The 17,888-nt window shown below is 42.7% G+C and overlaps 1 protein-coding gene across 11 annotated transcripts in view; it reads right to left on the bottom strand.

Moving 5' to 3' along the window:
- DOT1L (DOT1 like histone lysine methyltransferase) overlaps positions 1 to 17,888 on the bottom strand; it is a 76,698-nt gene that overhangs the window by 36,931 nt on the left and 21,879 nt on the right. For 10 of the 11 annotated variants that reach the window (XM_055707749.1, XM_055707750.1, XM_055707748.1 and 7 more), the window contains exons 4-8: positions 17,493 to 17,556; positions 15,693 to 15,921; positions 12,237 to 12,331; positions 9,392 to 9,454; positions 1,317 to 1,372 (exon numbers count right to left, since the gene is read on the bottom strand). In XM_055707749.1, coding sequence (XP_055563724.1) covers positions 1,317 to 1,372; positions 9,392 to 9,454; positions 12,237 to 12,331; positions 15,693 to 15,921; positions 17,493 to 17,556 — 507 coding nt within the window. Of the gene's footprint in view, positions 1 to 1,316; positions 1,373 to 9,391; positions 9,455 to 12,236; positions 12,332 to 15,692; positions 15,922 to 16,225; positions 16,344 to 17,492; positions 17,557 to 17,888 lie in introns of those variants that run through there. The other variant, XM_055707751.1, reaches the window with a different exon arrangement.

Here is a 17,888-nt window from a genome sequence, read left to right as displayed (position 1 = left end):
CACAAGTACAGTTACTACAGGGATACTATACCGTGTGCCGCACAGCTTGCTCACACGGCAGCGCTCAACCACGTAGGACCGTGCCGTGGTACAAACGCACCCTTCCCTTCAGAGCTTCCATGCTCACGGGAAGGGGGCACTTCAACTTACTCCCTAAGGCTGGATGGCTCCAGTGCAAATTCATCAGACAATCTGCAGCCTCATTAGACAGAGCAGACGCTGAACAGTTGGCACACTCGGAACAAACACAAACACCTAACAGTTGCGGGCAAAAAGCTACTGGTTTTTGGATTTCTGTATCAGAGAGCAAGGTGGCTGTAGATCTGTAGGCATGCAGTTAGCTGCATACCACACAAAATAAACATCTACCAGCATTTCTGCATGCATTTAGATGAACCTCAGCTAAAAATTATATATATATAAATATATATATATAAAATTGTTCCAGGAAAGGCTGCACAGACAGCAGAGGAGCCTGCATTTGGAATAGCAAGCAACAAAGCTAAGCCCCACCATGCCGCAAGGTGGGACAAGTCTGTCCACAAATTAAACGGCGCCTCCAGAAGTTTTAACTGAGGTACATAATAATACAAAAATCATCAGCCTGGCAGATGCCTTCTTGATGGAGTACTCTTAAAAACAGTGTCTTGGAAACAATTCATAAATTGCTATAACGCTGAAGACTTTCAGAGAGCCCTCTTTGGCAACTGCCTCCCATTCCCCAACAAGGTCATAAAAACAACGACTTTTTCTTCCGTCCATAAGGCTGAAAGACTGCAAAGCCTTTAAAAATACAGAACAATATCCTATTGCTTTTCAGAAATTTACTCCCTTTTTGCTACCATCAGAAAGGAGTCTAACCCTCTGTACAGATCTTCACAGAAATAAGTCTTCAAGACAATCAGCTTAAATTAATTCCCAATTTAAGTTGGAACAGACTCACTTGGGCCTTTTGCTTTTTTTTTTTTTAAATGGAAAGTGAGCCTAGCTGTGTGTACCAATAGCCAAGATAACTATGTTTTGCTAGAATCACTGACACGAACTACGAGGATATGCAAAACAGAGGTTTATACTGCTCTGTATAACCAGAATTTATCTTGGATACACCCCTGTATGGAATATCATGGGACGTGCATTTAAACCCATTCCTCTAGTCAGAAAACAGGATCTAAAGAGGCCAGTATAAAAGTTGGCAGATCGACTTTTGGTATTTGCTATGGAAATTCTATATAAAAAGCTGGCCAGCCGCCCAATTTCCATTATACAAACTCCCAAACATCCAGTTCATAAAGCAGCATTCAATCGCTGTACTGTACCTTGTGTTTGCAATTCTCTCTCTCCATTCTTCTGAGAGGAAGTCACCTCTTTCCAGCTTAAAAAAAGACAAAGAACACAAAAAAAACCACACACACACAGATGGGCTAACATTGTTCCTTGCTGCTCCGTATCCCTTTTCCCCTGGCCAAGGCCAAGCATGCTGCACCAGCCCAGGGATGCTGCTGCGGGTAAGGCCAAGCAAATTCCTTTGGGAACACCGAGGGGACCAAGCACCCAGCTGCTCCTCGGCTCCCCACGGTGCCTCCCTCGCTGCTCCCGCCCGCAGCTGCTCTCCTGCCCCAGGGGCAGTGGGGAAGGGTCTCCAGCTTTCACCACTGCCCTCTGAAGACTGTGCTCCACAGAGGAGCCAGCAATGCTGTGCAGCACCCCGACCAGCAGCGATCAGCAAACCCCCCTTGAGCCCCTGCTGACTGCCCTGCTTCGGGGGGAACCGGAGCAAGGACACTCAGCACAGGGTCATAACTCAGGCTCTTGTTGCACCAGACAGGCATGCATCTGATTTTTAAATATAAAACTGGAATGCTTCTAACATTTTCAAGTAACATAAAGGGCTTATTTGAAAATAATTTGTTATGACTTCAGTGACTTATAAAGTACCTTTCTGATGAAACCACAGCCAGTCCCAGCTACACAACTAACACCCAGCAATGTTTTCTCAGTTGTGCTTTTGAAATGAGAGGGGAATCTACGGGCCATGCTGTTTCGCTGTGCCACAAGTAAGGCAGAAGAAGAGTTGGGGGAGGACGATAAGAGGAAGCAAGAAAAAAAATAATATGCAGCTGTATAATTAATGATGACGACGCACTTTGAACAAGCAAGAAAGATGATGGCTTATATCAGAACCTCAGGAACATCAAAGCAACGACAGTGACTGCTTAGTATCCTTTCTCTGCATATACTGCATCGCACGGAAAGAAGCGAGCGTTGCACATGCCAGCACTTATTCTCATTTAGTGACAACTCAAACAGAAGTGCCGGCACTGCAATGCAGACACACTCGAGCTACTCTCAAGCCTCGCTAGCTGAGCCAGGATCCCTGTCTCCGTGAAGCACCAGAGCCTGGTGTTTTCCACTGCAGCTTTCTCCTCTCAGCAGAGCAGCCCAGAGGCAAACCTGTCTGAGCCGCCGGGAAGGACAAAGCCACAGCTGCCAGCAGGACTGGGTTTGCTTCTCAGGCGGAAAGGAATTGGGGAAAAGAAGTCCAAATGCCCTGCTGCTACACACAAGACGGGTGGGAAAAGTGAACATTTGAGGGTTCTCGGGCAAGAGATCAAGAACTTGGCAAAGATTCTGAAGTGTTAGAAACTAAACGTGCTGAAAACAGCAGGTTAGAATAACTGAAGTTAAGTCAGAATTCTCTGTTCTGCCAAACAGCTAGGCTGAAATAAGATTTTAAAGCAGAATTACTACCTGTATTCTCACACCTACTGGGAAGGGATGCACGTTTTGATATCCCCATTAGAGTAAAAACAAACTGGATGTTGGAGCGTGAACTCAGAGAGATCCAACCTAACAACATACTAGTAGGTATTTTCAAAACCTAAAGCAGAAACTCAATGAGACATCAGAATAGTCCTAAGGAGTACTGACTTCCTCTCACCTCATATATGGAAACAATTTTTTTGAGTTCTGTTTGCCCTATTTGTAAAATGGAGACCATTTCTAGATTATTTTTAATACATAATTTTGTCTCAAAGTCTTATCTGTTCTTTAAATAGTTTCACGTTGAGTAACCAAGACACAGGAGAAGAAAACCCACATGCAAGGCAACTATATTTATTTTACAACAACTTTTGCAAGTTAGCTTCTATATTGCAGTCCTCCACACCACATGGTTTAATGTCCACACAAGGTTTTCATACACTAACGGGAGAAAGAAAAACATTTGAAAAATAAGGAAGCATGATTATAAAGCCACGGTCTAACAAGAGAACAAAGAAGCAGTGTAACATGAAACTATTTTCAAATACTAAGCTTCATATAAAGGTCTTGAAATCTAACCTAAATGGCTGTTCTACTTTATTTGGATCCAGTTACACTATATGTTTGTCCTGCCCATGTGGTCAGGAAGAACGCAGTTAAATCCAAAATCTCCATGCTTTAAACTAATACAACCCATGGAGGCTGAACACCTTTTCCCCCCTCGCCCCCCCATCTACTTTGGCAAGATCTAGCCATGTTACATTCAAACGAACCACAGCCCTGTTTAAGCCCATCTATTTTTGTACCGTAATGCTACCCTAGCTCATACTTAGCCAATAGTTGAGGGGAAAATCTCACCAGGAAAAATACTGGAGTATAGAAATAACCAGATGGTCAACTGTGGCTGGGAGAAAATTGGGGTTTTTTTTCCTCTCTGGAAGCAAGACAGTGACTCCTGGAACAGTGGTCTGCTACATGCAAAACAAAGTACAAGAGGTATTTAATTGACTGCTCCTGACACCCAGTTTCTTTGCCTACTCTACGTGGGGAGCAGTAATCAATACATGATGGCCTGAATGGAGGAAAGCAGAGCCTTCCCCATCAACTGACAACTGGAATCCAACAAAATCCCCCCCAAAATCCCAGGCAACTCTGTGGTTTACAGTAATTTTGAGAGCAAAACAAGAACTGGTAAGGAAACTCCAGCTCACTCACTCCTGGCCAAGGGCTGCAGTAGCTAAACCAGAAGAAACTGGTCCATTATGGCCACGCAGGGAGAAGGTGGCACACCCATGCAAAGCAGCGGTGACAGCGATGGGGATGCACTCAATCTCTTCCCACCAGTGTCCCCACCCCCATCCCGGTCCTCCTCTCCCTTCGAAACTTAATCTCCTTAGTGAATAATGAATGGAAGGGACCATCTGTAATGCAGATATTTTCATCTGATTAGACAATGCAGGAGCCCTGCTTTATCTAAAAGGATAATTAGCTCAGTGAAATCCGCTTCAGAGAGCTGCCAGCCTGCATTGTTTCTAAATTTAGAAGCCAAAACAGGTTTTTTTTATTCAGGTTTTTCAAACAGATAAATTTGCTCTACGGAGACTGCAGAAATAACGCTCAACGGCATCTGATTCCTCTAACTCTTCCTGTAAGTCGAAGCAAACCAGCAGGTCACCGCCCAGGGGGAAGCAACAAGAGGTACAACTCCAGCACCGTGCATTCATCACGTAGCAGAGCAACAGTTGATGAAGGTCAAGCCCCTCCAGCGCGGAGGAGGGCTCCATTCTCGCCCCAGCGCCGGGCTGGGAGTCTCTCTGGTAACGCTCTGTTTGACCGGCTACACTAACCCATAAATTCACACGCAGAATACGCCTCATTCCAGCAGCCTCCATGCAAACACTTGGCTCACAAAAACCAGTCATTTCTGCCTGGAAAAGTACACATGGTTATTTTTAGGTTCCTGTTCTTTTCAAAAATAACTAGAGGCACGAATCCAAACCTCCAAAATGTGGCATCATTTCAAAGCCACAGGGGACATTTGGAGGGCTTTTCAAATACCAAAACATCAAGCTTCCCGCTGAAATAGGGCATTCGAAATTATCTGGGACAAATAGATATCCTGCCCTCTCCTCAGCAGCAGGGCACTGTTCAGCAATGGAAGTTTTTAAATACCGGTGATGTCAGTTATCCCCACAAACCAGCAGCTGGTATCAGGCAACAAGAGACAACGAAACTCCTACACAAATCCCTCTGCTTTTGCTCAGAACTGAGATTTCCAGGAAAACAGGCCAGAGGGGGCACCCCAAACTCAATCAGAGACAAGCCTGTGAGCTTACAGACACCAGGCTCCCCCTGATTAATGCACAACAAAAATCACCGCTGATCCACGGAGCTGAACCACAAGAGCATCCTCAGCAATTAGAAGCTACTGGGGTTTCCTCCGAGCAGACAGCACACGTGCCACCAATGTCCATCCAGCCAAAATCCCAGCCTTTAGCAACGCTGACCTGTGTTCTCCTGCCTTATTTTGAAGACCTGTAGATGATTTCCACCTACCACTAAAACAAGCTTCTGTGGAACAGGGGGAGGTATTCTGTTATGACAACCCTGAGTAAGCAAAACCAAACCAAATCCTGGCCTTGTGCAAAAGCCCAACATGCAACTGCAGCTACCTCCAGCTCCGCTTGCTGAGACCTACTCTAACCTACGACTAGAAGAACGCCTTCCCCTAGCAGGAGCGTACAAGAGGTGGAAGGCACTGAGAACACACTGAAAACTTTCTTCAAGGGTACCCCGGGAGGAACACCAAAGCACTTTCCGCGACATGGCAATGGCAGCACTGTGCCCTAGATACCTGGAGATGGCTCCCATTTTGGAGGCCACATGAGGATATTTACAGTTAGAAACCATGAAAACCCATCTGCCTCTTAATTGCAATATCACTTTTTAATTCGATGGCTGCACATGTGCAGAAATTCCCCAAGAAAGACTCTCTAATTATCTCGGCCTAATGACCTTCGAAAAGTCTCCTGTTTCCTTCAGACAACAGTTTTCTTGAAAAGAATGGGGTAAGGCTAATCTTGGAAACTCCTCAGTTCCATGGGAAGAGAAAAAAAGAAGATAAAAGGAGTTGAAACAAAGTGAGATGTGTTGGAAGTGGGACATTCTAGCTCAACAAGCTGAAGCAGCTGATGATGATAAAAAAAGCCCTAGCAGTATAATGCGTTCCCTCTGGATGCAGAAGAGAAGACCTGCAAAGAACATGATTATCCCTAACTGGTCAGGAATTAGACATCAACCACCATACAACCATAGCACAGGGATGTAAATATTGATGTCAAGTTGAAATATTATCAGTTGAATATAAGAACTAAGGAATATTCTTATCAGAAACTGTTACTCTTTTGGGTTTGGGGGAATTTTTTTTCCAATTAGACTCATGAGATTGAACAGCTCATTTAAAATGAAACTCTGTTCATTTAACAGGATTATGAGATACGATTACCTACAACAGCTGGAGATCAGGAGACTTACAAGCCAACCTATGGTGAGCAACCTTTCTCCCACTCCTCTCACGCCCCAAAATGATCTTCCCACTCTGCAGCTGCAGCAACGACCCATTCTGCAGCTGTAGCTCTGCAGAAGCCTCAGGCACCCAACGTGCCTCAGGACTCTGTGTCACTAGCTACTGGAGAAGTTTAATATGCAATTATCACCTGCAGGTGACTACACAATGATGTTTTGTTTTACTGAAAAAATGTGCATATATGTGACTGCATATTTTGTATGGAACCATTTCTCAAAAGAGACTTTTTTTCTATGATTGTGGACAAAATCGAATGGAAATACACCTGGATGATCAGGATTTGTTTTAAATGTTGTCTCAGAACCTTGCTCAGCAGAATTCATGTGTCCAAGCTGCTGAGCTTGTTGCAGAGCTGTTAAGGGCAATCAACTGCTGCCTCACCAAAACAGTGCTAGCTACAAGACAAGACTTCACCGGCAGATCACTTTTCAGTGAGAAATCAAAAACCCATTTCTGTTGGAAACCTATAATTGTACTAGGCTCTTGGCTGTTAAAAAACACACGCACCACCCACAACCCTGCAGGCTCAACTCCAGGATTTATTGCTGCCTTATGTACCACAATTTTTACTTTTACAGCAAGGCAGCTGTTATGTGCATGAAGTCAAAACCACCGTCCACATTATTCAGACAAAGCTGCAGGTGTGATCCAAGACTTGTCCCCACTGAACTTCTGCCAAGCTTCCCTCCTCCAACACTTTATTCTTCTCAAAATATTTATTTTTCATCTGACTGCCTAAAACATTAGAGTGGAATCCACAAGTTAAGCTCTGCTGATGACAGACCATTTCGATTTGTGCTTATTTGACTTCAACATTTGGAATTTTGGGATCCCACTAAGCATTCTTCAGGGCCAAAGTTGTTTTCCAGACAGATAAAGATCCCAGGTTTTTAATTCCATGCCTTCCAGTGTCTTCTAGCTGTATTATGAGACATGTTTGCTCTGTTTAACAATAGTCACCTTAGAAGATGCTAAGAAGTTACTAAAGAAAAATATACTGTTTGGCAAAAGCCTAGGATGTTTGATGAAGCAATAAATTCTAAATAAAATCTGCCCTGTGTTTCTACATGTGAAAGACCAAAATCTATCATCAAGCATCACTACCACAAGGTGATAGGAAACTTTCCTTAAGACAAGAAGTGCTGTAAGTGTTCAGCTCTTCTCAGAAAAGCAGACTGTATGTTCAAGAGAAATGTTACTCTAAACACTTTTCAGAAAACAGTTGCAAAAGCCAAAGAACCTAGGAAAAAATAAGTAGCTTTGTTTCAGTATAGTACCAGACTCTGTCACTTGGAATGCACAATATGGAAATGCTCGCTGCCTACGGCAATCAATATGCTTTCAATATTTTAGTCCAAGTTCCTATCCTATTCTTTAAATTACACAGCTCGCAAGCAGAGTATCTTCAGTAACAATTCCTTTCATGTAATGCCAGCTGGGTGACACAATGGAAAAATGCCATATGGCCACTTCATGAAAAGTAAAGCATTCACAGTGTTTCCACAGCAGGAAAGAGTTAGCAGCCTGATATCAATCCTCCTACAAACTAGTCCCACAGCAGGCCCAGCATCCCTCTGAAGAAAATCACACTATACAGTAAAGGCATTTCAGGAAGAAAGTGCAGAGGCAGGTGGCACTATCACCTTATCCCGCCTGCTTCCCAAAGGGATGGTTGTAGCAACCTTCCTTACAAGATAAGCCCTCTAAAGAGCACTGGGGATCTCAGCAGACACAGAAAATTGGGAAACAACGCCTGGCCATCTACGACCTGCCATTTGATCCCACACTGCTGGAATGCTGAAAGCCATGTGGTGCAAACCATTCCAGTAACACAGCGATAATGGTTCTGTACAAAAGGAAAATGAAGAAGTAGTTCCTCAACTACTTGCTGGCACTTCAACCGCGGTACACGTTGCTAGCTGTGACTTCTGAGCAGGAAAGTGTCACCCAGCTTCTCTGGGCAATTAAGGAAGAACCTTGATCCATCCAGCCTCTTCCCTGACCATAGGAAGGTGGTAGGAGAAGCATAAAAGCATGTATTTTCAAAACTCCCAGTGGGTTCCTATTGTACTATGACTACGTACATTTCCTCATTAGAAAGTGATGAACTGGGGAGCAGATTTTCTTAATGACATTTAAGAGGGGGGAGAAAAGGAAAAGGGGAAGGAATGACAAGGCAGTGCACGACTCTGCACATGCTTCACACTACCATTACAGTGGAAAATATCCACAATGATTAAGTAACATTTGGAGGAAGGGGAAAGCTATTTCACCATGTGTCCCTAGCCACAAGCAGAGAGATCCTCTGTAAGGACCCATTTACTCCTCCTGCTCTGCCTCCACCCTCACAGCACCTAACTCAAATCCTTTCCAAATCAGAACTAACCACCCTCCATCCTCCCTGAGCCCACAACCCACCCCTCACACCTCCAACTACAAGCCATCTATCCTGTTAATTGGTCCTGGAGTTTTCTGCTCTAATCTCACAGTGCTGGTATTCATCCAGAACTTCAGCCCCACGCTCCCGTGTTGAAACCCCTGCCATCCCATCCTTGAAACACCTGCCATCCCATCCCCTCCCACCACCTGTCCCAGGAGAGCACACCTTCACCTGCCTGTAGAATCAAAGCTTCAGCTTTTGTTTCTAGCAGGAGATTTCAGAAACCCAGGAAGGAGCTGCCATTTTCAATAGTCTACACAGCAGAACCTCCACACCAGGCGGGACGGGGGGGGATATTTAATACAAACATACAAAATTTAAGACACATGGCAGCCCCAGTTAAAATTAGAACATTTTAGAAGAATATATCTTCCAAGAGCTTCTGAAAAGACCTGAAAGTACTCCCAGTAATGCCATATCACATCAAGCAAGTCAGAGACAAGCCTGGGAGGATGTCTTTGAGAACACCATCCTCGGGATCAAGATAAAAGCCAGGAAGCAGATATGACTCATACTGCTGCTTGGCTGGTGAAAGGCTGAGGAGGACTTTGCAAATTCTGTACATCAGCATGGACCATAAAGTTTTTCAGCTGAATTTCACTCACTGTGTATTCTGCATGTTTTTTCCCATACCATTTCATCCACTTTCTGAACTCTCTGTCCATCGTCTAGAAAAGGGAGGAAAAACAAAACCACCGATTAGGATTTCTCGTGTTACCAGTTACACCGCAGTAAAAGAAGATGCAGCTCTGTTTGTGGATCCCCAAGACTTTTGTTTGGTGGGTCTGGCATTTTTTGCCATTAACACTCAAAGGATAGGCAGACAGACAACTACTGTATGTAGTTTAGTTTCCTTTAAAAAATAAAAACAACTTTGCTTCATCAGGGCCAAGTCAAAGCTGGCATCTTATTCTCCCCACACTTTTCATCAAAGTTACATGTTATAAGCAAGGCAATCTGAGCTGACAGTGCTCAGCACTAAAAATGGCGCAACCTTAAGTAGCTACTGTGTTGTGGTACATAATCCCACAGCAAGTAGGAGGCACTGAATGCAGCCCAGTCTAAGCCCAGATAGCAAAGGAACAAACAGGATAAAGACAGGTCTGCCAGGGTGAACGAGAAAGCAGAAAGCAACATGCAAGGCACTGCAACAGCGAATGGAAGGAGCATCACAGCTACTGGAGCAACCAGGGAGAATGGGTCAAAGCACATCTAAACAGCCTGGGGCTGCGGAGGAGGGAAGGCCTGCTGCTACCCAACCAGGTCGCTGGCACTAGTTTTCCATTGCCCAAATACAGGAGAAAGGAACCAAAACCCCCATACATCCAGATAGCTTCGTGCCTTACAAATATGCACCTCCAGAGTCACAAAATCTTGTCCCCATCTGTATAAACTGACCGTGTTTAGCACAGGTCATCAGAGTGGGAGTGAGGGTCCAGCTACACCTATTCAATACATTTGAAAATGAAACTCAAGTGTCTCGGAAGACCGGAAAAAAACCCAAACAAAACAAAAACAAAAACTCCTGAGCTTTAGGACTTGACTCCACCTATGGGAGGGCCCAAATTTGGAGGTAGCAGGCAGAGGAGATAAGTGAGAGCAGCATAGCAGGAATTCTGGCTTCACTGACAGCTTGGAGATGGTGAACACCTCCATCAGTTGGTCAATAAAACAGTGTGTGTTGACAGATGTGTTCTAAAATTCTTTATGTTTCTAAAGCACTCCAGAACTCAGTAGGATAACTCACAAAAATCTTCACTATTTTCATACACTGTGTGAACTTACATTTTAATATTTTTTTAAGACAACTTCACTAAAAATCCATAACGTTCTTGCTCCTCAGCTGAGGCTTTTCAAAGTCATCTGCATTAATTATCATAGTAACCAGAGATGTGTTGCCACAGCCAATCTTAACTAGAAACTTAATCCAATCCCTTCCACAAATGTTTGTCAGAGATGGGGAGGAAAACTGGTCCACTACACACAGCACAAGGCAGATTAGCTGTGCACAGGCAGCTTCACATGTTCTGACACTGCAGCAGCTGCTGAGTTGTTAAATCTGACAGGACATTGTCTGTAACCAGAAGAATAGCACAGTATATTTTGTTCGTCCAGTAATAATGAAATAACTTATGAAATACTGGTGTACTTCTGAAACTATGAAATACTGGTGTACTTCTGAAACTGAAGGTACCCCATGTGCTCTTAATACTCAATTTGTGGGTAACTTTTTTTTTTTCCCTAATCATTTTCACTATAACCTTGTGTTTGCACAATGACATAGAGGGGTATTAGTGAAAGTGAGAATTTAACTTTCCCTCTTTAACACCGATCTTTAAGTTTACCAGTAAACACAGACAAGAGTCCAGACCTTGCAAGTGACTACCTAACAAGACCAGAATGCTCACGCAGAGGGACTGCAAAGAGTACTCCAGTTGGAAATTTCCACTGGGTCATGGCAGGAAAAACAAAATAGGATTTTTAGATCCTTGTCTGATTCTCTTTGCCACTGTGTTTACGCATTTTTGCCCACACCACTGAAAAGGAGGATCAAGGATTTTTTTCTCTTCCCCTCCCTTCATAAGGTATAATTTTCTAGCCCGTACAAACTGAGTCAGCTTGTTTTAGCAATATGGAGGGTAAGTTTCTGTTCAGACTACTGAAGAAAGTAAACTTCTTATGGTAAGGCATGACTAACCTCTATTGTTTGCTTGCAGCTCAATTGCCTTCCAGGTTTGTCTTGGAACTGATTATCTTTGTGTCTCCCCATTGGCACAGCATTAGAAGTGCAGAGAAAACTGTCTGTCTGACTAAACATTATGGTTTTCTTACAATAAGACTTCATTTAGGTGCCTGCTAAGCACTTATTAACCAGATACAGGCTAATTGACGAGGCCCGTGTTGGGTAACAGTTTAATAACTAAGCTGAACTTCAACTCTAGAACATTAAAAAGGGGCATCACTACCATAAGCAGAAACACAGCCTTTAAAATCTTTAAGAAGGTTTGTTTGGTGAATTCATTCCTAGACTTGCTGAACGCTGTGGTCTCTGGAAGCCCTGTATCGGAGCCATTTCAGACACTGAACGATCGCAGGTGTCCAGGAGAAGCTTACACTGCTTCCCTTTGAGCAGCTCCTATGCCATTATGCTAAAACAGCGTTACATCTCCTAGTCCTGACACCACTTCAGAACCATGCCAATGCTCCTGTGCACCCTGTGAGCACTGCTAGCAAATGTCCAGCCAGACTCCTTTCCCCAAGCATGCCCTGCTCTAGGTCTCACTGACCTGAGAAGCAAAATCAGCGAGGGCTGAAACTCTACTTTTTTTTCCTGTACAGCACTTAACAGGAATCCTGAACCACTTAGTGAGCCTTCAAATAAGGCATATGCACACAACTCCAAAAAAAAAAAAAAAAAACAAAAACACCCACACCACCAAAATACCTCACCTCAGCATATTTGGCTGGAATATCAGCTTTCTCCACACCGTAGTGATGTTTGCAGTTTGTGGCTGCAGCCACTTGAAGCACCACCTGACCCACACCTGCAGGGAAAAAAAAAAGAAAAAAACCAAAACCAAACTAATAAACCTGAGGACAAGTTTCAGTAGAAAACCACTGCAAAGGGAGATAAGAGCTTTCAGAGCAAAGGGCAGCAGGAAAAAAAAAAAAATAATAATCAGGTAATCCGTGGGACTAGGGTTCAGGGTACAATGTCACCCCACAGCTGCGTCTGACAGTTCCCGTACGAACCTGCCTGTCTCTCAGCTGAAAAGCAGATTCAAGGCAACGTGCATTACTGAAGTCCCACTTCCCGACCAGATGTGCAATACCAAGAACCTGTTTTTCAGTAAAAAGGGTTTACATCCCAACTAGAAAGTAAGCAGCACAATTTCACTTTTCTTACAGCAAAGTATTTCTAGCATTGTGGCTCTGAGGTTTACATTTTTCAATACACCGCGCTCTTTATGACAAGAGCATACAACTACAACATTTACCACAATGTTTGTATTGAAAATTATTAAAGGCTACTTTATTAAATCCTACAGGCTCATTTCCACAAATTCACACAGGTTTCAGAATAGCTGCGTTATAATTTTTTTAAAACTGTATAAGCATTCCTGCAAACCTACAGGTTTTACATTGTAAATCACTACCTAATTAAGTAAATGAACAGTTAAGACAACCCCTACCACATCCCAAAATAAATACTTGTTGGTCACACACCTACGCCATTAATTTAAAGACTGGTTATAGTCTAGCAATATTTATACTGGTTTTCACCATGAAATGCAGCACAAAGTCTGAGAAGATGTAAAGCTTATTCATATACGAGCTACTTTAGAATACTACGTTAGAAAATATTATAGGGTTCAACACTCAAAATTTCAGGAGCAACCACTACGCTGGCAAGACTGAGTCTTACTTCAAAATGCATGATTCCCATCACTCCAAACTCTACCTGCATAGATGCTACCAACAGTAACCAGCTACTTTTTTTCCTACACCTCGCCTGAACACATTCCCTGTGCCCCCACCCCAGCTTATGCTAAAATGACAAAAAACCACTCATTAGATTTCTCTCTGTATGGGCAACCCGCATTTTACCCACCATAGAGCAGTACCATTCCACATTTGTTAAAGCAGTTAATTAAGATTTTCTTCAAACATCCAATATTCATCCACAGGACGTTGATACATCGCTTTTCGTCTCTGACTAACACAAAATGGGTTCTTGTCTCACCCATGCACTTCATCACTCTGCAGATGACCATATGGGAAACAAGAGTGGATCTAAGAGGAGAGCCCATTTCAGAAACAGAAAACATACTGCTGTTTTCCGTGCCGCTGGCTGCCGGCGGCCAGCGGCACTGGTAATTGCAGGGGTGGAACTCCTGCATTTAAACCATTACCACTATCATGTTGTCAGGCACAACGAGAACTCTAGTGCTGACAGGGTTTTTTTGGTTGCTTTTTGGTCTTTTCACCAACTCGCATTTTGCACACGTATGCATATTTCATACGCATGCAGGTAAGGATGTACAAATTTATGCAGGGGGAGAACCTGGACAACCAAAGATGTGAGGCAGAACTGTTCTGCTGTTTCTTATTTCTGAAGAGCAAGGAGGACAAAGACTAAAGGGACAATGAAGAACACACTGCATTGTCAGATAGCATACGATACAGCGTAAGAAGTTGTTAATCTTGTCTGTCTTTGCCTTTTCTCTTTGCAAGAACTTAACTGCACTGTAATTGCAGTTTGCCTAACGATGATGCATACCTCCACAAATTCCTCCTGCAATGAGCCACATATTCATCCCTGGCATCTCACACAAACTAACAAGAACAGCCCCAGCACCCCAGTGGGGGGCTTAGCCCTGCTGTCAGCCTCTGCCAGATGCACATCGTTATTGGAAAGGCATCACATTTACTGGTAAAACTAATATGCTATGACAGCGTTTTCATTTATACTGCATGCGATACCGCATTGATTACAATTTACAAAAATTGAATGAAGTACAAAAAAGAATGAAGTACAAACTCAACAACTAACTCCTGGTTTTGTTTCAGCACTCCAAACACTAGAAGCCAAAGGCTTCTGAATTCAAACCGTTCCTTACATACAAGCTTTTCAGACTGAGTTTTTAATCTTGGAGCTTGACCAGCAGTATAAAGTGGAGAAGTTAGCAATAAAAACCTGATTTTATTTCTGACGATAGCAGGTAAAAGTGTCTAATATTTGAGCTTGTTACATGATTAGCAGCCCTACAGGACTTCAGATATGATCTTTCTCAACCTTCCTGAACAAACAATTGCAAGCATCTATGGCAATTTTTTTCTTCCAGATGGAAAATAGTTTGTCAGGTCTGATGTCTTTCCAAATGTCTCATCTGAACATAAGTCACTGAAACAGGAAATTTCAGACATAGGTCCCACCGACGGAGGCAGGGGGGTTAAAAAAAATAATAATTCCCTGACTGAAGATGTATTAAGTTTTGCAGGGGATGGCAGTCCTGCTGTATTTAAATTCAAAATGTATTTCGGGTTTACCAACTGAATGTATTTTGAAATATTGTTTTCTCAGAAGTCCTGTATCATACAAGCAACAAAACCAAAACATACTTCATTTAAAACTTTACAACCATCCAGTAAAAGGGAAAATTCTTATTACTTCTTTCCTGCTCTGTACCAGATTTTAGCAACAAAAAGAACATCATCTTCTTAGTATATCTCTTCCACATGTGTTTGAGTCATCTCTGGTTTCTTTACGAACTAGAAACATATATTTCCTTTTAAAATTCTAACCTGTTCACGAGATCAGTTGTAGGCTGTAAGCTAGATGTTGTGGGGTCTCACAAGGCAGCTGTTAAAGCTAACAACAGTCTTTTTTGACACACAGAAGAGTATGTCAGAGGGAAAAAACTGCTTAATTTTCAGATTCCCCACCAAGTGCTTCACGCTGGCATGGGAAGGGTCAAGAAACCTCATTTTAACATATGAAGGACATAAACTGAATCCACTGAAAACAGATGAATCCTTAGAAATGGAACTGCTATTGTTACCTTTCAAGCAACATTTTTAATAGTTTCTTCTTTACAAACGTATCCACCAACAGCAACAGAAACCAAGTTTTCTGTCACACCGGTTTATTGCATTTGTCGACCAACATTTCACTAACACCACAGGGAAGAACATCTAGAATGTCCGTTTGGGCCTATTTAATCTTGTCATAAAAAGCAAGGGCATCATTGGGGATTATCTAGAAAAGGTGCTTATCCTGGAACAATCCTTCACCCCAGTTCACTTTCCAAATATGAATTTCAGTTTGTTTGTTTCTTTAAAGAAAGGGAAAAACAGCAAGCAAAAAGGGAAAAACAAAACCCACTTCAGTTACTAGTCACTTACCACTGCCCAAGTCAACAAACAAATCATCCTCTGTCATTTTAATTTCATCTATCATTTGGGCCACTAAGTCAAAGGAAGTTTCTCCGTAAACCTCTGGGGAAAAGGGCTCATAGTTGTTGAGTTTCTCTGGATCAGTCACCGAGTGGTTGTAGACTTGCTGCAGGATGTGCCGGAGGAGCCCGTTGGAGGGACGAGTGTTCAGTTTCATCGGCTGCGTGGTTCCCTTCCACTAAAGGTAAAGAGCAGGAAGAAGGTATGAACCCACGGTGAGGACAAGGAAACATCACCAAACCCAGGCTGCACTGGCGTAACGTAGAAATGAGAGAAATGCCCTCCCATCCCCTCTCTCACAAGCTGGTCTGCAGGTGCTCTGCAAAGATAAAAACAGTGAACACCACTAAAGAAATCACACAACACCCTACCCTTTTTCCCACCTCAACGAATAGGTAATTGCAAATGTGTCTGCTGGAAATAAGCGGTAAAGGGGAAATTAAAGAGATGTAAAAATGAATAGGCAATGTAAAGCTGAATACCGAATAGAGCTGGAGTAGCTGTAAAAAATTTTTCACTCATTTTTTGTTTAGTGATCGCCACTGAACTGTTGTGGACTGTACAGTCAAGAGCAGTTTCATTTTCTTTCAGGAACCGTAGGATGGGAGGGATCATATGTACTCAAACAGGGAGTGGCAGGAAAGAGATGAAAATCAAGTTTCCTTTCTTCATCAGAAAAACCCTGTCCTAAACATAAAAGTTGTTAAGTTTTAAAAATGCCCATCTCTCCCTTTGATAAAAACAAACCAAAAAACGACAATTCCACAATCCCTCCCGAACACTTCTCTGTTTGAGATTCAGATGGCAAGAAGAAAATTAAATCAATCACATTTGCCATTTCAGACAGCAACTGCAAATGCTGAATAGCTTCAAATTCTTAGCTATTAACCAACATACACACCAGGACACCCGAATCCAAACAAGCACAAGTTTTAGGGAGTTGTAAACACACAAAGAGAAGGGAAGCCTGGCAAAAAAAGTATTGTTGTCTTAACACTGCACACTTGAAATACTTCCCACAAGCACAGCAGAGAAAAAAAATCCAGCTATACCTTCAACATTAAACCAAACAGTAACATTAATTCATTGTTCATGTTTTGTTTCCTCTAGCTCAACCTTTTATAAGGGGTAAGAAAACCAAAAAAGCTTGTTAAATTCGTCTGAAAAGACATTACATGCTAGTTTTGCCAGAGTGATCCTGCAGAACAGAGTGGCTGAAGCGAGTGGCAAGCAAGGAAATTCCTAAGCCATGGATCACTTCCACAATACACGGGAGAGTTCATATGGATTATTTAAGTACCCATAAGCCATAGATTTCCCCATGCAAAAGTAAATCTATATGATAAATCCCCGTGAAACATCTACATGCTTTCCCCTAAAGGTAACTCAGCTATTTCAAAGTGCCAAAATAATGGTGCCAGAAGTGCACACTAAAGAGTAATAGCTTACAAATCTGCAGTTAGGGGGGAAAACACATAATTTTTCTTTTCTTCCTACAAGAATGTCCCTCCACCAATACTAACTCCTTGACTGCCTGGGTGTGATCAAGGAAATAAGGTTTAATATCAGACTTAAATCCCCCAAAGAATGGAAGTGCTAAATGCTGATGGTACAACTAGACTAACAGCAGGCTAACTTGACTAACCTACCATCCAGCATTAAGTCAGTCACCGCTTTCGGGATATTGTCTGTTACATGTGAATTCGAACCAGCTAAATGTGACGGTGGGTAACAAAGGTAAATACATACCAACTGATGAATGCTATCAATGGCTCGGTTGTACTTGTCACAAAGCCTCTGCATGCTTTCAAAGCTACGCGGGGAGAAAGAACGCAGGGTCAGTTAAATTCAGAGAGCTCAAACGCAGGTTTGCAGGTACAACCTTGTGCTTTTTTTGTCATCATACATACTGTAAGTAGGTGGCCAGTTCGGGGCTGTTTCTTGCAGAACACGTGGTTATATACACAGCCTTAGGACTCTGTAACAGTTTCCTTTAAAAAAAACCTCCCCAGTAGACCAGGAGTATATGTCAAATAGTATTACTTTCTTTAATTAATGGGAAAAGAGCTGAACTCGAAGTATGACTTATTACAAAGTTTTGTATTCTCATAGTCTATTATTTCTTTTCCATATTCTCAGCTGCAC

Source organism: Falco cherrug, chromosome 4 (assembly GCF_023634085.1).
Source record: "Falco cherrug isolate bFalChe1 chromosome 4, bFalChe1.pri, whole genome shotgun sequence".
In the NCBI taxonomy this organism is placed as follows: Eukaryota; Metazoa; Chordata; class Aves; order Falconiformes; family Falconidae; genus Falco; species Falco cherrug.
The sequence above is the reverse complement of the archived record's forward strand: the minus strand, read 5'-3'. Positions and strand labels throughout refer to the sequence as shown.